This window comes from Muscardinus avellanarius, assembly GCF_963383645.1.
Source record: "Muscardinus avellanarius genome assembly, chromosome: 3".
Classification (NCBI taxonomy): domain Eukaryota; kingdom Metazoa; phylum Chordata; class Mammalia; order Rodentia; family Gliridae; genus Muscardinus; species Muscardinus avellanarius.
Genome location: NC_137788.1, coordinates 7,925,250 through 7,949,995, shown reverse-complemented (window position 1 = coordinate 7,949,995; position 24,746 = coordinate 7,925,250). Strand labels below are relative to the sequence as shown.

Below are 24,746 nucleotides of genomic sequence, written 5' to 3'. Positions count from 1 at the left end.
AGAGGACCCCTGGTTTTGATCCCCAGAACCACAAAAATTAATTTAAAAAAAAATATATATAATCTCGAGTTACTTCCCAGGCAGTTCCCGTGCTTTGTACGTTGCATGAGATCTTATTTTGAAGCAGTTGTTTTCCTTAGCTAGTGAGTATTATTTTAGTGACATGTATGTATGCAATATATAGGTACCGAAGAGTTAAAAACTGTCGGGGACTGAGGCATTACAGTGCCCAACATGACCTGTGCTTGGCTGTTTTGACTTGACGGCGCTGTAGCCACCAGATAGTCTGGCCACTAGGTGGCAGCGTTGCTCCACACCATGGGCAAGGTCAGGCTGTGGTTTGCAATACTGTAATCAACGCTCATGCGGTCTGCACCTGCTATCTATCTCACTGGCCCTCAGAGATGCCCTTAGTAAGTCCCGCCTTACACGAGGGCACAGAATCACAAAGGTGGAAGAACTTTGCCCGGAATTCAACTGCTCAGAGGTGAGCCGGGCGTGGTGGTGCACACTTGTAACCCCAGTACCTGAGGCTGAGGATTGCAGGTTTGCCGCCAGCCTCAGCTACTTAGTGAGGTCCTCCACGACTTAGTGAGACCCTGTTTCAAAATAAAGAATAAAAAATAGCACCCCAGCACTACACACACACACACACACACACACACACACACACACCCTTTGCTGCAGTGCCCACCAGCCTCAGGCGTGGACGAGGGCAGAGCCCTGCATGCCCACCTCCACCCAGGCCTACAGGGAGAGCACCCGGTTTTGATCTTTGTAACTGACTAGTCTCACTTAGCATATTGTTTTCCGGTTCCATCCATTTCTCTGTAAATGATGCAATTTTGTTCTTTATGGTTGAGTAAAATTCCATTGTGCACGTATCCCAGATCCCAAAGTTTTGTAATCCATCTGTTGATGGACATTTTGGCTGGTTCCATAGTCCACTGGGAGTGTGTGCGCTACTGGGGATTAAAAAAACCCAGGGGCATTCTACCTCCAAGCTACACCCCCAGCCCTATATAGATGTAAAATTTTTTTATTTTAATTTTTTTTTAAACAGGGTCTCACCAAGTTGCAGAGAGCCTCACTAAGCAGCTGAGGCTGGCCGGCTAAGAACCTGCGATCCTCCTGTCTCGGCCTCCCAAGCGCTGGGATTGTGAGCGTGAGTGTGCTTTGCACCTGCCCTCACAGATGCCATTAGTAAGTCAGCCCCACCTCATGCGACGCTCTCCCTAATATGTGGAAGTTAGGGAGAAAAAGGGTCGTAGGAGGAACTCTAGATGGAGAAGCCATAAAATTAACAAACGAGGCAACCTGAGGGGGATGGGAGGGGGAAGAGAGAAACTCCCTACATGATAAACATTCAACAGACATCAATGGCAGTCACCAAGCCAAACATGAGGGAGGGAGGGAGGGGAGACACAGGTAAGAACTGGGTAAGGGCAGAGGGAGCGGTGTGGGCATGCATGCCTCTGTCATCTTGCACCATGTTATACTGCCCAGCGGGAGAGTCCTGTGCGTAGCCACTGTGCATGCGGTACTGGGGACTGAACCAGAGGGGCGTGCTATCCCTAAGCTAACCCCCAGCCACATTTTACTTTTCATCTGGAAATGGCCTAAGTAACCGAGGCTGGCTACGAACCTGTGACCCTCCTGTCTCAGCCTCCCCAGCAGTGATCACAGGGTGCGCCCCACGTCAGGCTTATTGACAGCCTCTTGCTACGGGTGACTCCCCTACTGACCAGCAGTGTTTCACTTGGGGGCAACTTAGCCGATACTTCAGGTCCTTCTGACATTCAGCCTCCACCCTCAGTTCTGTTCCTCTTCGAAGCCCACTCCCCCTCCGGAAGCCTGCATCTGTCCTTAGCAAGGTCGGCACATGGCCTTGCGGAGTGTCCTTCGCAAGCCTCGCGGAGGGTCAGCATGGCGAGCAGCCCCTGGAGTCTCAGGAGTGGAGCTGGGGTGGGGGGAGCTAGTCTAGCAAGGGGTTCTTTTATTGGGACTGAACCCAGGGACATTCTACCTTTGAGTGACACCCTCAGTCCTTTTGATTTTTATTTTTTGGTGGTACTGGGGGTGGAACCCAGGGGCTTTTCTACCTCCGGGCTACACTCCCAGACCTATTTTATATTTTATTTGGAAACAGGGTTTCACTAAGTTGCTGAAGGCCTCACTAAGTAGCTGAGGCTGGCTTCGAACCTGAGATCCTGTCTCAGACTCCCAAGCGCTGGTATTATAAGTGTGCGGCACCATGCTTGTAAAAAGGGCTAGTCCTTTTTGTTTTGAAACAGGGTCTCCCTAAATTGCCGAACTGGCCTTGAACCTGTGATCCTCCTGTCTCAGCCTCCCAAGTACTGAAATCACAGGTGCGTACCACTATGCCTGGTTTCAGGCAAGTTTGTTTGGTTTTGGTACTGGGGATTAAACCCAGAGGCATTATGCTTCCAAGATATACCTCCAGCTGGGCGTGGTGGGGCACACTTGTAACCCCAGCATTTGGAAGGCTGAGACAGGACTGCGGTTGGTGGACAGCCTCAGCTACTTAGTGAGGCTCTTTGCAACTCAGCGAGACTCTGTTTCAATAATAAAAAAAAAAGACTAAAAACTAGGGCTGGGGCTGTTGCTCAGAGGTAAAATACCCCTGGGTTCCCCCAGTACCGCAAAACAAATAAATAAAGAATAAAAAATAGGGCTAGGGGTGTAGCTCAGAGATAGAATGCCCTTGGGTTCCATCTGCAGTGCCGCAAAAAAAAGAAAAATAAACATCTCCAGCCTTTTGTGTGTGTGTGTGTGTGGTAACAGGGGCTGAACCCAGGGGCATTTTACCTGAGGTCCATACCCAGCCCAATTTTTTATTCTTTGATTCTCCTATCTCAGCCTCCCAACTGCTGGGATTATAAGCATGCACCACCAATGCCCCCCTTTTTATTTATCATTATTTTTTGGTAGTACCGGGGTTCCTGGAAACCCTTCTACCTCAGGGCTACACTCCCAGACCTGTTTTATATTTTTATTTGGAAACAGGGTCTCTTAAGCCAGCGAGGCTGGCTTCGAACCTGCACGATCCTCGTCTCCACCTCCCAAGCATGGGGATTACAAGCGTGCCCACCACGCCCGGCGCACCTTTTTCTTTTCTTGAAACAGGGTCTCACTGGGTTGCTAAGGGCCTCCCTAAGTTGCCAAGGCTGGCTTTGAACCTGTGATCTTCCTATCTCAGCCTCCCAAGTACTGGGACTATTAAGTGTGTGCCACTATGCCTGGTTTCCAGCAACTTGTTTTTTTGTTGTGTGTGTGGTACTGGGGATGGAACCCAGGGCCAATCTACCTCTGAGGTACACCCCAGCCCTATTTTCCTTCATTTTGAAACAAGGTCTCAGTGAGTTGTGGAGGCCTCACTAAGTAGCCGAGGCTGTCCCTGAACTTTTAAAGCTGAAGGATGTCTTTTATCCACCGGTCCTTCCCAGCACTCTTCAGAGACGGGGCCAGAGGTCAAGTCATAGACCCAGCTGTTCCAAGACAGTTTGTTCTCACTGTTCTTACACTTCCCAAAGCATTCCAGAAAAATGGAACGCCCGCCTATTTTTTATTCTTGCTTTTGAAACAGGGTCTCACTGAGTTGCAGAGGGCCTCACTAAGTAGCTGAGGCTGTCCGCAAACCGCCATCCTCCTGTTTCTGCCTTCCAAATGCTGGGATTACAAGTGTGCGCCACCACACCTGGCTTCCCGCTTTATTTTTTTATTTTATTTTTTTAGTACTGAGGTACACCCCCAGCCCCCATTTTATTTATTTTGAAACAGGGTCTCACTATTACTGAAGCCAAGCTTCTCTTAGTTCTAAAAAAAAAAAAAAAAAAAAGAGAGGCAAGGCCAGGCATAGTGGCACACGTGTAATCCAGCATTTGGGAGGCGGAGACAGGAGGACCGGGTTTGCGGACAGCCTCAGCTACTTAGGCCCTTGGCAAATCAGTGAGACCCTGTTTCAAAACAAAGATAAAAAAAAAAAATTGGCCTGGGAATGTAGTTCGGAGGTAAAATGCCCCTGGGTTCAATCCTCCCACACCCCCCAAAAAAGAAAACCAAGGAAAAAAAAAAAACTAACAAGATTAGAAGGAAATCAGTTGATTTAAATGCAAAGAAAGTCACCGCAGACCTTTCTGCCATTTCACCCAGGGCTGAGCGTGGCTGAGGGGAAAAGGGTGGAGACGGCGTGTAAAGACAGCGAGGCTTTATTGGGCGGAGGAGAGGGAAATCCGCCAGTGACACGGCTCCGGTGGATCGAGGCAGACCCCTCTCCTTGGGCGCCGGCCAGGGCACAGCCAGCGGGCCGCTTCAGGAGTGCTTCCTGCCACGCACCACGCACGTGGCCAGGCCCGGGCGAACCCGGAGCCGAGGGCAGAGGGCGCCCTGGCTTTCGGAACCACTTTACGCATACGCTCTGTGTGACCTTTTCCGGAGTCTCATACACGTGGCTAGAAGTCTGAGCAGGAAAGAGGGCAAAGGGCCTCTCGAGGAGTGCTGGCGGCGCCTGGAATGTCCCGGTGTGTGGACTCAGGAGCGGGGCGGTGTCCCGCTAGGCGTTGTACGACGACGACGACACGCTGCCGCCGTGGCCTGTCCAGTTGGTGTGGATGAACTGCCCAGGGCTGGCTAAGAGCTCGTAGGTGTGGGCCCCGAAGTAGTCCCGCTGAGCCTGGGGAGGAGCGAGGTGGTCAGGGCGGTCGCGGGCCCCGCGGGCGCCGCAGCGCTCAGCACCGCGCCACGCTTACCTGGATGAGGTTGGCCGGCAGCATCTCGTGTCTGTAGCCGTCGTAGAAGGAGAGGGCGGTGGTGAAGCAGGGCATGGGGATGCCCGCCTGGACCCCGGCGCTGACTGCCCGCCGCCAGGAGTCCTGTCAGAAAGCAAGCCACGGTGAGTGGGCTGGCTCGCCACAGAGATGCCAACTGGTCCTGGCCCCAACCCTTTTCTTTCTTTGGTACTAAAGACTGAACCCAGGGGTGTTCTCTGATTTACAACCCCAGCTCTGACTGGTTTTTTTGGTACTCGGGATTGAACCCAGGGTCATTCATTCGCCTCTGAGCCACACACACCTCCAGCCCTATTTTTTTAATTCTTTTTTTGGGAACAGGGTCTCACTAAGTAGCTGAGGCTGGCCACAAACTTTCAATCTTCTTGTCTCAGCCTCCCAAGTACTGGGATTGTGTGTGTCACCTGACCCGGTTCTTTATTTTCATTTTGAAAGTGTCTCACTAGGTTGCTGGGGGTCTCTATGTAGCTGAGGCTGTCCTGGAACCTGTGATCCTCCTGTCTCAGCCTCCAAGTCCTGAGATGACAGGCTTGCACCACCATGCCCAGCTTCATTCCATTTTGAAGGACTACTTGCTGGGTGTGTATTCACCTGTAATCCGCAGTACTTGGGAGGTTGAGACAGGAGAATCTCAGGGCAGACTCAGCAATTAGCAAGACTCTCACCAACCTAGCAAGACTCTGTTTCAAAATAAAAATCAAATAGGGCTAGCCGGGCATGGTGGCACACGCTTGGGAGGCTGAGACAGGAGGATCTCACGGGTTCGAAGCCAGCCTCAGCTACTTAGTGAGGCTCTCAGCAACTTAGTGAGACCCTGTTTCCAAATAAAATATTAAAAAAAAGGTCTGGGAGTGTAGCCTGGAGGTAGAAAGCCTCTGTGTTCCACCACCAGTATCACCACAAAAAAAAAAAAAAAAAAAAATCAAACAGGGCTGAGGGTGTAGCTCGGAGAATGCCCCTGGGCTCAGTCCCCAGCACCTCCCTCCCAACCAAAAAAAGGGACAACCTCTCACAGGCATCAGGTCCTAGAGGAAGGTCAGACCCACAGAAAACCCACTGATGGAATTCGCCCGCTCTCAGCTACGTACCTGGCAGTTCTCCACAGCGGACTTAAAGAAGTCATCTAGCAGCAGGTTCTGCAGTTTTGGGTTCCGATCAAATGCATCTTTTATTTTTCCCAAGAACACACTGAAGAAATGGAAGGAGGAAATCAACGGATCTGATCTCTACAAGCTGAACACCCAGCAGGAAGCGGCCGCTGCTGTGCGCCCGGGGACAGCGCGAAGTGACGTCCTCGTCCTTACAGCTGGCCGCCAGCGAAAGCAGAGCCCTCAGAGGAAAGGCCGAGGCAGCCCCGCAAAAAATAAGTAAAAAAATAAAATAAAACAGGGCTAGGCGTGTAGCTCAGAGCTAGAATGCCTCTGGTTTCAGCCTCCAGTACTAAAAAGAGGGACATAGAATCCTCCTGGATATTTTTTTGTGTGGGTGGTGTACTAGGGATGGAACCAGGGGCATTCTACCTCCGAGCTACACCCCCTGCCCGATTTTTTATTCTTTATTTTGAAACAGGGTCTGAGAGTTGCGGAGGGCCTCACTGAGTAGCTGAGGCTGGCCTTGAACCGCGATCCTCCGGCCTCAGCTCCCGAGTGCTGGGATGACAAGCATGCGCACGCCACGCCCGGCCCTCCTGTATACTTTAAATCACTCATGAGTTCAAATATTTAATACAATGTACATGCTGTGTAAATACTTAGGCCTGGTGGTGCACGCCTACAGTAACAGTCCTTGGGAGCCTAAGACAGGAGGGTCGCAGGTTCGAGGCCAGCCTCAGCAATTAGTGAGCCTCCCATCAACCTAGTGAGACCGGGTTTCGAAATAAAAAATAAACAGGCTGGGCCTGTAGCTTAGAGGTAGAATGCCAACAGGTTCTTTCTCCACTACCACCAAAAAAAAGTAAAAAAGTAGTTATATTGATTGGGAAATAAGGAAAAAAGTCTGCAGGTATTCACTATACAATTGTTATTTATTTATTTTCACAGAGCTAGAGATCAAAGCAGGACCATGCATGTTAAACATGTTCTCTACTACTGAGCTACGTCCCCAGGGGAGGGGGGTTTGCATAAAGATCGAACCCAGGAACAATTTACCTCCAAGTGACATCTCCAAGCCTTTTTCTTTCTTTCTTTTTTCTTTTTTTTTGTGGTACTCGGGGTGGAACCCAGAGGCTTTCTACCTCCAGCCTATACTCCCAGACCCATTTTATATTTTATTTAACATGGTCTTGCTAAGTTACTGAGGGTCTCACTAAGTTACCGTGCTCTGGTCTTCAACCTGCCATCGTTCTGACTCAGCCTCCCAAGAACTAGGACTACAGGCCTGTGCCCTGTGTCTTAGATACAATCCCAGTCCTGCAGCCGAGGAGCCCTGACTCGTTCCCGTGACAGGCAGAGGCTGGCGTGCGCAGGGCCCGGTCACAGGCGCGCGGCAGCGGCCCCCAGGCCCGCACTCACCTCCTGATGATGCAGCCCCCTCTCCACATCAGGGCGATGCCGCCGTAATTGAGGGTCCAGCCAAACTCCGCGGCAGCCTGTCTGAGCAGCATAAAGCCTTGCGCGTAGGAGATGATCTTGGACGCATACAGGGCCTAGAGCGACAGACCTGTCAGTGACACTGCTGCGGCCGCACGTCCACGGCAGCGGACACCAGGGAGGGACGTTACAGGAAAGGCTGCGAATCGGGGCCCAGGTGAGGCCGCCTCTGCCCTCCTGCCCAGGAGCCTGTGGCCCCACGGCCTTCAGGGCGCAGCGGAGCCCGGCCGCGGGCCGCCCACCTTTCGAATGTCCTCCAGGAAGGATCTCTTGTCACCTTCAAACCGGGTCTTCTGGGGGCCCCTCAGCTTTTTGCTGGCTTCCACTCGCTCGTCCTTGAGAGACGACAGGCACCGAGCAAAGACCGCTTCGCCTGCGGAGGCAGAGAGGAGAGCGCTGACCCGCGTCCTCGGCAGAGCCCGGGAGGAGCACCGGAGGAGCACCGCGGCCGAGCCCGCGGAGGCACAGGGGCAGGCCGGGCTCAGACACAGCTCAGTGCTCACCTTCGCCCACAGAATTCAACCGGGGTCAGAGAGAACTAGATAAAAAGCTGTAAATAGGGCTCGGGATACAGCCCACAGCAGAGCACGGGCCCAGAATGTGCAGGCCCTGAATTCAATCCACAGCCCTGGAAAACCAAACAAAAACAAAAACCACCTCTAACCAGGTAGGGGTGTGTGTGTGTGTGTGTGTGTGTGTGTGTGTGTGTGTGTGTGTCACGTACATGTGTGTATTGTTCCAGGGGCATTCTACCCCTGAGCTACACCTCCAATCTTTTTCATTTTTTTTATTTTTTATTGGTGGTACTGGGGTTCCTGGAAGCCCTTCTACCTCCGGGCTACACTCCTAGACCTATTTTATATTTTTAAATTTGGAAACAGGGTCTCTTAAGCCAGCAAGGCTGGCTTCGAACCTGCGCGATCCTCCTGTCTCCGCCTCCCAAGCGTGGGGATGACAAGTGTGCGCCACCACACCCGAGTTTTTCATTTTATTTTGAAACAGGGTCTAAGTAGCCCAGGCTGTGTGATCCTCCTGTCTGAGTCTACCAAGTACTGAGTACTGAGATCACAGGCGTGTACCACCACACCCGCTGGACTTGAATTATTATTTTTTTACTTTTTGGTTCTAGTTTCTCTAGTAGCTGAGGCTGGCCTCAAACCAAGATCCTCATGTGGCTTCTAGCCCTATTTTTTATTCTTTATTTTGGAATAGGGTTTCACTAAATTGCAGAGGGCCTCACTAGTTAGCTGAGGCTGGCCGCAAACCTGCAATCCTCCTGTCTCAGTCTCCGAAGCACAAAAAAAAAGACCAAGGTGGCAACAAGGGTTGACCTGCTGCCTTGGTAGGAAGGAACGCGCTCTAGCGTGAGAGGAGAGGGGTCTGTGGGAGACAGTACTCTTACGTACAGCTGAGCCCGTAATAAATACACATTCCCCACTCCTGGTACCATTATTTATTCTTTTTTTTTTTTGTACTGGGGGTTGAACCCAAGGACATTCTACCTCCGAGCTACACCCCCAGCCCTATTTTTTTATTCTTTATTTTTGAAACAGAGTCTCACTGAGTTGGAAAGGGGCTTACTAAGCAGCTGAGGCTGGCCATAAACCATGACCCTCCTGTTTCAGCCTCCCAAATGCTGAGATTACAAGCGTGCACCCCCACAAACCCGCTTCCCGGTGCCATTCTGTTTAGCTATAAAGCTGCTAACTATGCTGGGCACAGTGGCGCCTGGAGGTATAGCTTAGAGATCCTCCTGTCTCAGCCTCCCAAGTACTGAGATTACAAGCATGTGCCACCCGACCCGGCTAGAGTAATTTAATTATATAAATTCCAATTGAACAAGTAGTTTTTAAATTAGGAATGATTATTTGTTTATTTTTGTGGTGCTGGGGATTGGACTGGGGCATTCTACCTCTGAGCTACAACACCAGCCATTTTTTATTTGGAAATAGGGTCTAAGTTGCTGAGGCTGGCAGCGAACCTATTAACCTCCCGACTCAGCCTCCTAAGGTCTGGAATTACCAATGTGTGCTACCACGCAAAGCTTGATCGTAATACTATGTTGAAGCTAGGTGTGGTGACCCACGACTCTGACCCCAGTACTTGGGAAGCTGAGGCAGAAGGATCGCAGGTCCACGGGGGCCTCAGCATCTCAGCAAGACCATGTCGTTTGTTTTGTGGCAGTGAAGACTGAACCCAGGGGGCCTCTCCTCTGAGCTATACCCCCAGCCCTATTTTATTTTTATTTGGAAACAGGGTCTCACTGAGTTGATGAAGTCTCAGGACTTGCTGAGGCTGGCCTTGAATCTGCCATCCTCCTGTCTCTCCCTCCCAAGTACTGGGATTTATAGGCGTGCGCCACCACACCTAGGAAGACTATTTCAAAATAAAAATAAGATAGGGCTGGGGAGAGAATGCCTCTGGTTCAAGCTTGAGTACTTCCTAGGTCTGCAGACTTCCGCTGCCGGCCCACCGAGAGTTCTGCCAACCAGCTGGGATCACTGGTCAGCCCAACTTTCTCCTCCCAAAGCTGTTCTCTCCCGGGAGCCCAGCTCCTCGCTGCACTCGGGCCCTACACACACTGTCATAAAACCCACTGTGAGGCCGGGGTGCAGCGCAGTGACCAGTGCTTGCCCAGCATGTGAGATGTCCTGGGTCCTGCCCCAACACAGCAGAATGAGAAACAAACCTGCCTCTTGCCCACCCCTCTTTCCTTGTAATAGTGACCACTAACAAATTTTATATCACAATATAATCATTATTGTCTTTCAAAACTTACAAGGGCAGAAGCTTTGCTCTCTGCACTATTACATATTTGACATTTATTTATTTATTTATTTTTGCAGTACTGGGGATGGAACCCAGGGGCATTCTGGGGTCAGAGTCGTGGGTCACCACACCTAGCTTCAACATAGTATTACGATTAAGCTGGGCGTGGTAGCACACATTGGTAATTCCAGACCTTAGGAGGCCGAGTCTCCCAGCCCTATTTTTTACTCTGAAACAGGGTCTTGCTGAGTTGCAGAGGGCCTCACTAAGTAGCTGAGGCTGGCTGTGAACAGTGATCCTCCAGTCTCAGCCTCCCAAATGCTGGGATTACAAGTGTGCGCCACCACGCCCGGCATCTTTTTATTTTTGAAACAGGGTCACACTGCCTTGCGAAGGGCCTTGCTGAGTAGCTGAGGCTGTCCACGAACCACGATCCTCTGGTCTGATCTTCCCGAATTCTGGGATTACAAGTGTGCGCCACCACGCCCAGCTCCATATTTAACATTTAGAAAAGTACCTCACATACAATAAAATGTCCCTGTATTCCATCACCAGTAATGCAATTAACAAACAACTCACTCACTCTGAATTATTCTTTAACTCTTTTTGGCCTACAAATAAACCACGTTGAGTTCTCTGGGATCAACAGAAGCCTGAGAACACCAGCTCAGCCCCACAGGCTCCGCGGCGGATGACTTCCGCCTCGCCCAGGCATTGTTCTCCCTGCAGCTCCCGGCAGGGTGACTTGGTGTTTGTGGAAGGAAGCTTCTGAAGACAATTGTGCAACAATGTATGTGGCAAAGCATCCTGTGTTGTGCAAGGAGGAGACCAGACCAGACCAATCCCCTTAGCTCCCCAGAGAGGTGCCGGCTAAGGCCGGGCATGTGACGCACGCCTGTCATCCCAGGACCTGGGAGGCCGGGACAGGAGGAGCGCAGGCTTGCAGCCAGCCTCAGCGACTTAGTGAGGCCCTGATTCAAAATAAGAAATAAAACCGGTCTGGCAGTAGAATGCCTCTGGGTTCCATCCCCAGTACAAAGAGAAAGAGCAAGGTAGCCACATGCCTGCTGCCTTAGTGGGAAGGAACACGCTCTAGGGTGAGAGGAGAGGGGGTCCATGGGAGATCATACTCTTACGTCTATCTGAGCCTGTGATGAATACACAGCCCCCCACTCCCGGGGCCATTCAACCTCTGAGCTACACCCCCAGCCCTATTTTTTATTTGTTATTTTGAAACAGGTCTCATTAAGTCATGGAGGGCCTCACTAAGGGGCTGAGGCTGTCTGCGAACCGCGATCCTCCAGTCTCAGCCTCCTGAATGCTGGGATTACAAGTGTGTGCCACCACGCCTGGCTTCCCGGTGCCATTCTGATTAGCTAAAAAGCTGCTAACTATTCTGGGCATAGTGGTGCTCGCTTATAACCCCAGTAACTGGACGAATGAGACAGGAGGATGGCAGGTTTGAGGCCAGCCTCAACAACTTAAGCGAGGGTCTATTTATTTATTTATTTTTTTTGCAGTACTGGGGATGAAACCCAGGGACATTCTACCTCTGAGCTACAACTCCAGCCCTATTTTTTATTCTTTATTTTGAAACAGGGTCTCACTGAGTTGCAAAGTGCTTAACTAAGTAATAGATGGGGCTGTCCAAGAACCGTAATCCTTCTGTCTCAGCCTCCCAAAAGCTGGAATTACAAGCGTGAGCCACCACACCTGCCTAGGCTCTTAATAATTTAGTGAGGCCGTATTTCAAAATAGAAAATAAAAAGAATGCGGTGGGGGCTTTTCTCAGATGTAGAATGCCCCTCAATTCAATACCCCAAACAGAGAGACATATTAGACTACAATTAAACCACAAATGCTAAAGCATCCCAAAGGTACGACTGGACAGGAAGGACAGCAACCTCTACATTCACGTCAGAGCTCGGAGGATGTCAGGATCATAAAGTGACTCCAAAGCAGGGCAGCTTCTCACGTGCAAAGAGCAAAGCACCGTGCCGGCTGCCTGGCCTGAGCAGGCCCCGGAAGACCTGTCAGATGGGTTTTCCACGATGCCGGGGAGCACCGCGGGCAGGAGGGCTGGGGGAGCGCCGGACATACCGATGAGGGTGACGGGCATGCCGTACTCCAGGGCCGAGATGGCGGTCCACTTCCCGGTGCCCTTCTGCCCCGCGCTGTCCCTGATCTTCGGCAGCAGCTGTTTGCCGTCGGCGTCTCGGAACTTGAGGATGTTGGCGGTGATCTCAATCAGGAACGAGTCCAGCTCTGTCTTATTCCACTCCTCAAACACCTGTGTGTGGAACACGAGAGAAGCCGGCTGTGCGGGGCACGCTCCCCTACCTGACCTCTGCTCCCGCCTCGTCCGTCCCGCACACTGGTCAGTGCTCACACAGCCCGGCACCTGCAGGAGGTCTGCACACTTCCGCTGCCTGCCCACTGAGACCTCTGTCAACCAGCTGGCGTCGCTGGTCAGCCCAGCCTTCTCCTCCCAAAGCTGTTCTCTCCTAGGGCCCAGCTCCTCGCTGCACTCGGGGCCCCTACGCACACTGTCATCTCCCCGGAAGCCTTCCATCACCCCTGAGCTAAAACCCGCCGCTAAGGGCCGGGGCGCGGCTCAGTGATTAGAGTTACCTGGCATGTGAGATGCCCCAACACAGCAGAACATACTGAAAGAAACCTGCCTCTTACCCATTTAGTTTCCTTTGCAATAGTTACCACTAACAAACTTTATATCACAATGTAATTATTACTGTCTTTCCAACTCACAAGGGCAGGAGCTTTGCTCTCCTCGCTGTTCCCTCTTTAACACTAGTTCCGCACGTACCGTAAGCACTCGTATCTGCTTGCTGAATTACATATTCTGCAAACCAGCCAGGCTTGATGACATATACCTGGCATCCCAGCGCTTGGGAGGCTGAGATAGAAGGATCACAGGTTCAAAGCCAGCCTCAGCTGCTTAGTGAGACCCTGTTTCAAAATAAAGAATATAAAAAAGAGCTGGGGGTGTAGCTCAGTTGTAGAATGCCCCTGGGTTCAATCCCCAGTACTACAAAAGAAAAGAAAAAAATCAATCAACCAATAAAATAAATGGATGTAGAGTCAAGGTAGAATGACCCTGGAACCCAGGGTTCTATCCCAGTATCAAAAATGGTAAACCGCCGGGCGTGGTGGCGCACGCTTGTAATCCCCGCGCTTGGGAGGCAGAGACAGGAGGATCGCGCAGGTTCGAAGCCAGCCGCGCGCTGGCTTAGGAGACCCTGTTTCCAAAATGAAAATGTAAAAATAGGTCTGGGAGTGTAGCCCCGAGGTAGAAGGGCTTCCAGGAACCCCAGTACCACCAAAAAAAAAAAAAAAAGAAAGAAAAAAAAAAAAAAGGTAAACCAATCAGTTATGAAGCCAAGAAGAACAGCACTGTCTCTATAAACACTAAGTTCAAAAAAATTTTTTTTTTTTTTGCAGGTCTGGAGATGGAACCCAGGGGCACTTGACCTCTGAGCTACACCCCCTGCCCTATTTTTTATTCTTTATTTTATTTTATTCAGTAAGCTGCCGAGGCTGGCCGGAACCTGTGATCCTCCTGTCTGTCCCCCAAGTACTGGGATAACAAGCGTGCGCCACCACACTTTTAATTAACTCTCAAGAAGACAGTCCCAACTTGATCAGAGAAGAAAGCCACTTGCCTTCCTGGACGATGGCAGGATGAAGAAGGATGGAAGGGACTCTGCGCCCGACAGCGAGGCGTGCCGCTGGCGGCAGTGATTATCGCCCAGACTCCCGAGGAGCTGCTCCTTGGTGACTAGCTAGCATGTTTTATGGTCCCATTACTCATAGCTTGCCTCGAATCAGGCTGAGGCCACGCAGGCCACTGGCTGGCCAGGGAACAGGAAGGAGGAAGGACTAATTGCCGGTAGCAAGTGGCCGCTCCCCTGAGCAGCGGCGGGTGGCAGGGCCCGGCACTCACCTGGGCCATCTCCTCGTGCCCCATGCCCACGACATCCTTCATCAAGTGGTAGGCCTCGCAGATCAGCTGCATGTCCCCGTACTCGATCCCGTTGTGCACCATCTTCACGAAGTGCCCGGCTCCCTCGTCGCCCACCTGCCAGGGGGACAGAGAGCAAGAGGCCTTCAGGGGCGGGCGGCGCCCTAGCTCGTCCCAGGACCCCGGCGGCCAAGACTGGAAGGCTCCCTCTACGTACAGAGCGGCGAGTGTGAAGCAGACAGCTTCTGAAACAAGAATCACAGAGTGCTGTGACGCCAGCTTCCGTCCAGCCCAGTGTAATTTAAGCCCTTTCTGATTTATCGTCCTAAAGGTACTTCACGATCTCCCAGTGTTCCTTAGCTCTGCAGCGGGCTCTTCCACGCCTACTGCTGTTAAGAGCAACTCCCTCCTCTCCAGCCCCCATCCTCGTTTAAAAGATCTTCTTTCTCCTCAAGTTACCACTTTTTTCTAGCAACTGGAGGTTAAAATAAATCGGCTAATTAAACCACTTGTAGTTTTTCTAGATGTATTTTCTTTTTTTGGCAGTTTTGGGGATGGAAGCCAGGGGCCTTCTACCTCCAAGCAACACCCCCAGCCCTATTTTTTATTCTTTATTTTGAAGCAGGGTCTCACTAAGTCGTGGAGGGCCTCGGTAGCCGAGGCTGGCCACGAACCTGCCATCCTCTCGTCTCAGCCTCCCAGTACTGGGATGACAAGCCACAGCTGGCCTCTAGATGCAGTTGTTTCTCATGGCTACTGAGGGGTGAAATGGAAGGGAGTGCCAAGGTGAGGCCCACCAGAAACACTTTCCTCTAGAATCCCACTATCGGAAAGGATGTTTTTGCTTTGTTGGTACTGAAGATTGAACCCAGGGGCACTGAAATTCTGCACTATTTTTTTTTATTTTTGAAACAGTGTCTGACTCCAATCTCCCTTGGGATTACAAGGGTGCGCTACCACACCCGGCTCTGGCAAGGTAAACTCACACGGTGAGCAAGGTGGACAGAGTCAGAATACAGTTCATGAATTTATGACGGGAAATTCAGCACATGACCTTAGTGGTTTCAAGTGCGACTGTGACCAGTACATTCTTTCCCCAAACACAAGCTTCCGCCAAATTATCTGAAGGCTGCCCATTAGGCAAAGAATGAGGACCAAGTAACAGGAGTCAAGTTCCTTTACAGCACCGGCCTGGCTGTCACGAGCACCGTCTCCTCGACAGGAAGGCACCTGCCGAGGCCGGCTGGTGACCATGAGGGTCTCTCTCCTGGAGGTCACTGCCTGGATCCATACTGTGGAAGCCTGCATCCGAGCCTTTCTTGGCCTGTTTCCCCTTCTGATTCTGACACCGAGCCACGCAGCCCTGTGCTAACAGCATCTTGCTTCATCCTTCCTGCTACTTCAACAGTGAGCTGAGGTGCCCTCATTTTGGCCTCTTTAGTATTTTTTCCCCAGTGACCTGGGCCTCAGCCTGAAGGCTAGGGAAAATCAGGGTTGTTTAGGATACATAAGGGCAGCCAAGCCTGGTGGCGCACACCTGGGGAGGCTGAGATGGGAGGATCGCAGGCTCAAGACCAGCCTCACCTCGCATAGTGACACCAGGGCAGTCACCTCAGCACGTGGGGCGGCTGGGAGAAGGGGGACCAGGGAGCTCTTGGAGGTCACCAACCCAACGCCCAGATAAAGAGCCCAAGTCCACGCGGGGAAGAGAGCTGCCCAATGTCACCATCAGTTCCTGGGGGATGGCCAGCTCTCGCCTTCCCCGGTGGGCGTTCTCCCCCAGCTACGATGCGGGCAGAAGCCGCAGGGTGGGCTAGGGCTGACCCCCAGAAACAAGAATACAGGAAGGGGAGAGGCCTGAGGACTGCCCCAGGCCACTGCTGTGAGGGTCCATGCACAGAAAACCCAAATCCCAAGGTACAGGGAGGGGATCCTTGAGCGTACATGGCCAGGGCCCCAGACACAGGAGCCCACCCGGTCCTCCTCCTTTCCCCCACAGCAAGCCGCACACCGATCTGACAAACACCCTAAGGAGCCATCTCGGAGCTGAACTGAGGAAGGCTGTGCCTAACAGCAACGCCTCCAGCCTCGGAGGCGTCAGTGAGACGAGAGGACGTGAAGGCGCACGCGTGCTTGTTAGCCACGGGCTGGGGACTGGCTGGGACTGAGAGTGCGGCCATGAGCTGACCACACCAGGGCCCCGCTCGCTGTGCCGGCGCCCACGCCGAGGTTTCCAGGCGGCCCACTGGGCTCCAGGGGCCCAGAACTTGCCCAGTCACAGCACGGTTCTCCGCTGCCTACTTTTGCAGCAACGCCTTGGAAGATCGTCTTGATGTGAGGCCTGCGGAAAGAAACGGTGCAGTTCAGCCAGAGGCGGGCCGGGGTCTCAGTCCAGCACTCAGGGGCACCGCCCCAAGGTGCTGCTTTCTGAGGGGAGGTACAAGTGCTCATAACAAGCACCGAACGCCGGGCGTGGTGGCGCACACTTGTAATCCCAGCACTCGGGGGCTGAGACTAGAGGATCGAGGCTCGCCGACAGCCTCAGCTACTTAGTGAGGCCCTTTGTGAGTCAGTAAGACCCTGTTTCAAAATAAAGAATAAAAAATAGGGCAGGAGGTGTAGCTCAGAGGTAGAATGCCCCTGGGTTCCATCCCCAGACCCGCAAAAATGAATACATTAAAAAATTTAAATAGAATAGGGCTGGGGGTATAGCTTAGAGATAGAATGCCCCTGGGTTTCATTCCTAGTACTAAAATAATAGTTTCATTCCTAGTACTAAAATAATAGTTATTTTCAGATTGTACATTGGCTACTAGCGGCAGACCTGACTACTAATGCAGTCAGTGCACAGACTGCCCTGCAGTGCTTCCTGTCGGCCCAGCTAAACCTTCTGGAAGCAGTCTTGGAGGGAGTAACAGAAGACAAGAGGGAGCACACACATAGATGCTATACCGGAGAAAAAAATGTCGAGACAGCCGGGCACGGTGGTGCACACCTATGATCCCCGTACTTGGGAGGCTGAGACAAGAGGACCGCAGGTTTGAGGCCAGCCTGAGCAACTTAGTGAGGGCTTCAAATTAAAAAATATAATAGCCGGGCGTGGTGGCGCACGCTTGTAATCCCAGCATTCGGGAGGCTGAGACCTGGAGGATCGCGGTTCGCAGACAGCCTCAGCTACTTAGCGAGGCCCTCTGCAACTCAGTGAGACCCGGTTTCAAAATAAAGAATAAAAAATAGGGCAGGGGGTGTAGCTCAGAGGTCGAATGCCCCTGGGTTCCATCTCCAGACCCGCAAAAAAAAAAAAAAAAAAAAAATATAATGACTAGGGGGTGTGGCTTGTAGGTAGAATGCCCCTGGGTTCAACCCCCACTGCCAAAAGTACAAATAGAAAATGTCTAGAAGAAAGAACTATTTCCTCTGCCCCCTGGCTCTGACCCCCGGCCCCAGCGTGGAGGTCGGCGCAGAACTGCTCCAGCTGCTCTCCGGGGCCTGGCGGGCTGTGCTGAAATGCAGGCGCCAGCAACGGCACTTACCAAGCGTCTTTGTTGCCACCTGGCATGAGTGACGGGCCGTACCGGGCCCCTTCCTCGCCGCCACTGACTCCGCTCCCCACAAACAAGATCCCCTTGGCCTTGAGGTCTCGGCACCGCCTCTGAAGGAGAGGAAAACAAATCCATGATGCTTCCTCTTGCTCAGCCTCCCGAGGACTGGTATCACAGGCTTACGCCACCAGGCCTGGGCTCTCCTGAACTGTATGTGGGATTCAGACACCCAAGTACTGGGTAGGATCATAAGCACCTGCCACCCTCCCCGGCTCATCAATTGTATCTTAGAAGAAGAAAGGTTGAAATGTTGGAAGTAAGGTTAAAAAAAGAGAGAGAACAAGAACCAGAGAGAGAGAGGGAGACTCAGAAGAAAAGAGCCTAAGAACTCCCACTCCAGGCCACGGGGCAGGTCACTGCGGGGTCACAAGTGCAAAGCTGGTTCTTCTTTCCAGCATGTCGGCAGTATGTGGAGGATCTGAACTGCACTTACCGTGGTATCCCGATATTCAGAATTGCCTCCGTCAATGATGATGTCCCCAGTGTCCAGCAATGGCACCTGTAACCAGAGGCTAGCATTAGGACGGAACAAAGCCAAATAAAACATGCCTTGGCAGCCGGCGTGGTGGTGCACGCTTGTCATCCCAGCATTCGGGAAGCTGAGACCGGAGGATTGCGGTTCGCGGACAGCCTCAGCTACTTAGTGAGGCCCTCTGCAATTCAGTGAGACCCAGTTTCAAAATAAAGAATAAAAAATAGGACAGGGGGTGTAGCTTGGAGGTTGAATGCCCCTGGGTTCCATCCCCAGACCCCCAAAATTAAATGAATAAATAAAAAATAGGGCTGGGGGTGTAGCTCAGAGGTCAAATGCCCCTGGGTTCCATCCCCAGTTCCAGTTCTGCAAAAACAACATTTGGGAGGTTGAGACAGAAGGATCATGGTTCGTGGACAGCCTCAGCTACTTAGTGAGGCCCTTCGCAAATTATTGAGACGCTGTTTCAAAAAAATAAAGAATAAAAAATAGGGCTGGGGGTGGAGCTCAGAGGTAGAAGGCCCCTCGGTTCCATCCTCAGTAACCCCCATACACGCAAAACCCCCACATCCCGTAAAATCCGTGGAAGCCAGGTACAGTGACACACATCTACCATCCTAGTACTGGGGAGGCTGAGACAGGAGGACGGCAGCATGTGGTAACTTAGCAAGTCCTTGTTTCAAAATAAAAAAACAGAAGGGGCTGACATATAGCTCAGAGGTAGAATGCCCATGTGCTCAATCCCCAACACCACAAACAAACAAACACGAACCTGTGGGCAGACCAAGGAGGGGCCTGGTCCGAACAGGTCTAGTGGTTCGGTCCAATGGTTCAACATATGAGTGCATGGTTTGGGCCACAGCTGGAGACTGCAGGAAGAGACTGAGCTCTCCCTGAGCACACGAATCAGGTGGGCTTTATTGCTGCTCAGTACTTCCCTATGTTGGAGAAGAATCTACTGGTGTTCAGTGCACGTGGTAGTTATCATGGGCAGCCTGGCATCTAGCTGCACAGTAACTTCATGTGTCCTGTCTTTATCAGGCTGTCCTTCCCTTCTAGGCCATTTATTTAACAATGGCAACAGAATGGTTACAAATTTTTCTCCCTGTGGAAACAACCCTACAGTTAAACATGACTCTTCTCAAAAAGAATGGTTACCAGGGTGGTGGTGCACACCTGTAAACCCAGTAATTGGGAGGCTGAGAAAGGAGGCTGGCGGGTTCAAGGGCAGCCTCAGCAACTTAGACTCTCAGCAACCCAGTGAGAGTGGTTTGGTTTTGTTTTTTTGTGGCACTGGGCACGGAACCTGGGGGCATTCTATCTTTGAGCTACACCCCCAACCCTATTTTTTATTCTTTGTTTTGAAATAGGGTTTCACTGAATTGCAAAGGACTTCACTAAGTAGCTGAGGCTGGCTATGAACCTTTGATCCACCTGTCTCAACCTCCCAAATGTTGGGATTACAAGCATGTGCCACCCTGCCTGGCTAGTAAGAGCATTTTTGAAAAATTACAAAAAATCTGGGCATGGTGGCCCAAGCTTGTAATCCCAATACTTAGGAGGCTGAGTCAGGAGGACCGAAGGTTTAAGGCCTTAGTTACTTCATGAGGCCCTCTACAACTTAATGAGACACTGTTTCTAAATAAAGAATAAAAATAGGCTGGGTGTGGTGGTACACACTCGTAATCCCAGCACTTGGAAGGTTGACACAGGAGGATTGTAGGTTCGCAGCCAACCTCAGACATTTAGTCAGGTCCACCATAACTTAATGAGACCGTTTAAAAATAAATAATAAAAAATGGGCTGGGGGTGTAGCTTGGATGTAGAATGATCCTGGATTCAATCCTCAGTACCACACACACACACACACACACACACACACACACACACACACACACACACAATCTGGCTGGGGGTATAGCTCAGAGGTAGAATACCTACGGGTTCAATCTCCAATACCACAAAAATGAAAAAAAAATTACACACACAAAAAAAGGCTGGGAAGCCAGCGTGGTGGCACAACCTTGTAATCCTAGTATTTGGGAGACTGAGACAGGAGGATCTGGGTTTGTGGCCAGCCTCAGCTACTTAGTGAGGTCCTCCACAACGTAGTGAGACCCTATTTCAAAATAAAAATAGCCAGGCGTGGTGGAGGACGCTTGTAAACCCAGCATTTGGGAGGCTGAGACAGGAAGATCGCGGTTCACAGACAACCCGGAGAACCACAACTACTCAGTGAGGCCCTTTGCAACTCAGTGAGACCCTGTTTCAAAATAAAGAATAAAAAATAGAGCTGGGGGTGTAGCTCAGAGGTAGAATATCCTTGGGTTCCATCCCAGGCTCCATAAAAAAAAAAAAAAAAAAGAAAGAAACATTGAGAAAAATTTCTCTTTCTAAATTTGGACATTGACATTTATTAGTGATTGTGAAGCTGAGATAAGAGGATCACAGGTTCAAGGCCAGTCTCAGTAACTTAGCGAGACCTGGTTTCAAAATGGGGATTGAATTCAGGGGCATTCTACCTCCAAGCTACACCTTCACCTTTTTACTTTGAAACGGGATGGGATGTCACTTAGTCGTCCAGGCTGGCCTTGAACTTGTGGTTACCCTGTCTCAGCCTCCCAAGTACTGGGATCACAGGCCCACACCACCAGGCCTGGCTTATTCTTTGTTTTGAAATCAAAACTGTAAGATCTTGGGGCAGGGAGTTTGCTTCGGCTAGAATGCACAAGGCCCGAGGTTCCATTCCCTGAGGGGGCACTAGGATTAAGATCTTTTTTTTCCCCCTGGTGGTACTGAGTTCCTGGAAACCCTTATACCTCAGGGCTACACTCCCAGACCTATCTTTATTTGGAAATAGGGTCTCTTAAGCCAGAGAGGCTGGCTTCGAACCTGCGCCATCCTCCTGTCTCTGCCCCCCCAAGGACTGGGATTATAAGCGTGGGCCACCACACCTGGCTAGGGCTAAGATCTTTTTGACTCTCAAAGACAGAGAAATATTCACAGATCACTACTGTTCCAATTCTTACTGTTACAAATTCTTACTGAATACCTCCAAGCATTACCCCAGAGGACACACTGTTACTTAATTAGCACCCATCAAGTTAACCAACACTGAAACCCTTAAGCAATCATCTCCTCAGGACCGAATGGTTCATCTCCCCAAACTGCAACTGAAAAGTCCCCGAAGTAAAAGAGATTCAAGAGGCCGGAACAATAACCAAACTGAGCGCGGAGCCGGCCTCACCAGCTTGTCAATGAAGTCGTCCACGGCCTGGCCAGCCTTCACAAGGAGAATGATCCGCCGCGGCTTCTTCAGCTTGGAGACCATCTCCTCCAAGGACTTCGCACCAACCACTTTGGTTCCTTTGGCCTCGTTGGCCAAGAAATCGTCCACTTTGGAGACTGTCCTATTAAAAGCACAGACCTAGAAAGACAAAAGGGCTGTTAGGAGATCTGGGCACACAGGACCTTCAGACTGGGGCCCCAGCAACAGTGCAACGTCTACGCAGCCCAAGGTTCTGGGGGCCCCAGCCGCCTTTCCCACTCCTCTCCGCAGTGCTGGTCGATCCCTATGAAGTTAGCTCCCCTCAGTGGGCTGCAAGAGCAGGGGACTGGGGCAAAGGTCAACTGCCCACACAGAGCAGGGGAGGTTAAGTCACTGCTGGTCGCACGCTTGTAATCCCCGCGCTTGGGAGGCTGAGACAGGAGGATCGCACGGGTTCGAAGCCAGCCTCAGCTACTTAGTGAGGCTCTCAGCAACTTAGTGAGACCCTGTTTCCAAATAAAATAGAAAAAAGGTCTGGGAATGTAGCCCGGAGGTAGAAAGCCTCTGTGTTCCACCCCCAGTACCACCAAAAAAAATAAAGAAAAAGAGTCACTACTGGTTACGAGTCAGAATCTTACATGGGAGGATAAAACAGAGGATCTTGAGTTTGGGACCAGCCTGAGCAATTTAGCAAGACTCTCGGCAACCTAGTGAGACTCTGTTTCAAAACAAAAAATAAAAGGTGCTGGGAGTGTAACTCAGAGGTAGAATGTTCCCTGGGTTCAATCCCCAGAAACACACACACACACGGATTCAGAATCAGATCAAGGCACCAGTCAGTCCCACACGGGGCTTCGTCTCTTGTCCCCGCTTCTTTGTGTGTGCGTGTGCCTATCCCCGGCTTCTCGGCCTTCATTATCTAGAAAGATAATGGTGGCCCTTTACCTACAGTCTGGGCCACCTAGGAAGCCGAAGCATGACTACTGCTTGAGCCAGGAGTTGGACAAGACACTTTCACGCTCTCCAGGTCTCACTTGGGAATAAAGTTAAGCGTTCTAGCCAGGTGGGGTGACACACTGGAAATCCTAGCTGCTCAGGAGGCCGAGGCAGGAGGATCACAAGGCTGAGGCCTGCCTGGGAAACTTAGTAAGACTGTTTCTTCATAAGGAAAAAAGAAAGCTCGGTTGTACAGGGCTTGCCTGGCATGTGCAAGGAGGGAGGGGGGAGGGAGAAAGGAAAGGGAAAGGAGAAAAAAGAAAGGAAGAAAGGAGCTAGGTTCAATTTTCAGGAAGAAAGAAAGGAACTGCCCAGTGAGCTCTACACCCAGCAGGACGTCCCCTTCCTCAATCATTTCTAGTTTGGATACTAAACCTTACTACGGGAGTCTTTTTCCAGGAACTGCAGGGTACTTGAGAGACTGGGCCTTACCGGAAACCTCTTCCTTGAACTTCGGGGACACGCCTTCCACACCCACAACTAAAAGGGCACTTCTCGTACAAAAAGGCCACAGCAGCCAAATAAAACCAAGCACCGAACGGGAAGCGCGTCCCGATTCCGTGGCACCTGCGACATCCGGCTAATGGACGGGCAGACCCACGAGGTCGGCGGCGTGCGCGGGCCCACTTACCACAAAGCCATGGTCATTCATGTTCAAAATCAGGTTCTGGCCCATGACGGCCAGTCCAATCAGGGCGATGTCAGCTCTGAAAGAACAAAGAAAGTCGTGATGCCTGGATCGCTCCGGACCGGCCGCAGACCTGCTTCCCTCCGCACCCTCCCGCCGGCGCTGGAGGCCGCCCGCGGGCCTCGGGGCTGCGCGGGGCCGGGGTCGCGGCGTCGCCTGGGGGGCGGCCCGCCCCCTCCGCGAGCCCCGGAGCTCCGCCCGCCCGGCCCCGGGAGAACCAGGCCGGCCCGGCCCCGCCGCACGCGCCCGCCACTCACTGGGCCATGGCGGCGGCGGGCAGAGCGGGCCGAGGACGGCGGGGCGCGGAGACCTCCCAGCTCGCGGGCGGAGTGCGACCCGCTCCGGCTCCCGCCGACTCCCCGAGCCTGGGGCCGCTCTCCGCCCCGCTCGCAGGCTCCCGGCCAATCGGAAGGAAGAGGCGGAGTCCTGCGCCACGCCATTGGTTGTCCCCGGCGCCTGTTAGACCACCTGAGGCCAAACGGGCCCGCCTCCCCCCCGGGGCTGGATCAGTAGAACTTCGAGCTGATCGATGATCCCGAGCGCGCCTGGCCGGGGACCTGCGGAGGCTGCCAAGTTGGCGGCTCGGTCTGCGGCTCCGCGGGAAGGAGGGACTCGCTGGCGCTTCGGTTCAGTCCAGCCAGAAACCTGCACCTAGATAGATACCTTTTGCTCAAGTCGGTCGCTGGTTCCTCCCCTGGCTGCTGGCAGCATAGGGCATAAACCTCGTGTCCTCAATCCGGGACCGAGATCGGGTTTACTCCACCTGCCTGGCGGGCACTTGGAGCGGGGGATGGAAACGTGGACCCTCACCTCGACCCTGCGCGGGAAACGTTTCCCGCCTCCTTTAGGGGGGGAAGAGGAGCAGAGGCAGGCAGCAGATGTAAATGTTGGAGTGTGTGTGTGTGTGGGGGGGCCTGAGATCGTGGCGACCTGTGGCTGTTACACCTGAGATTTGTGGCCGGGTGTAGGGGCAACACGCTTGTAATCCTAGTACTTGGGAGGCTGAGACAGGAGGATCGCAGGTTGGAAGACAGCCTCAGCGAGTGTGAGACTCCCATCAACCCCGTGAGACTGCTTCAAAATAAAAATAAATTAGAGCTGGGATGTAGCTCGGAGGTAGAATGTCCCTGGATTCAATCTCCAGTACACACACACACACACACACACAGATTTGTGGCTGGTTCTGCTGACACACGCCTGTAATCCCAGTACGTGGGAGGCTGAGACTAGAGGATCACACGTTTGCTGCCAGTCTCAGCAATTTAGGGAGACTCAACAACCTAGTGAGATCTGGTTGGTTGGTTTATTTGATGGTACTGAGCATGGAACCCAGGGGCATTCTACCTCCGGGCTACACTCCCAGACCTTTTTTTTTTTTTTTTTTTTTTTTGTGGGTTTGGGGATGGAACCCAGGGGCATTTGGCCTCCGAGCTACACCCCCTGCCCTACTTTTTATTCTTTATTTTGAAACCGGGTCTCACTGAGTTGCAGAGGGCCTCACTAAGTAGCTGAGGCTGTCCGCGAACCGTGATCCTCCAGGTCTCAGCCTCCCAAATGCTGGGATTACAAGCGTGCG

The 24,746-nt window shown here is 52.0% G+C and overlaps 1 protein-coding gene across 2 annotated transcripts; it reads right to left on the bottom strand.

The window, feature by feature from the left end:
• Nucleotides 1-4,573: 4,573 nt before the first annotated feature.
• PGD (phosphogluconate dehydrogenase) lies at nt 4,574-23,438 on the bottom strand (the record flags this gene model as incomplete). Of its 2 annotated transcripts, XM_080692324.1 has the most annotated exons (13): nt 23,428-23,438; nt 23,114-23,189; nt 21,466-21,645; nt 18,180-18,245; nt 17,678-17,796; nt 16,416-16,485; nt 14,127-14,261; nt 12,266-12,455; nt 7,639-7,769; nt 7,319-7,452; nt 5,897-5,996; nt 4,770-4,892; nt 4,574-4,693 (listed from the first exon to the last, which is right to left on the bottom strand). In XM_080692324.1, the coding sequence occupies exons 1-13, from the start codon at nt 23,433-23,435 to the stop codon at nt 4,574-4,576; spliced, it is 1,452 nt and encodes a 483-aa protein (XP_080548450.1). In that variant the 5' UTR covers nt 23,436-23,438. The 2 variants fall into 2 exon arrangements, with proteins under 2 accessions (XP_080548450.1, XP_080548451.1); XM_080692325.1 differs by lacking the exons at nt 18,180-18,245; nt 23,428-23,438 and having other exon boundaries at nt 23,114-23,182.
• Between the last annotated feature and the right edge of the window lie 1,308 nt (nt 23,439-24,746).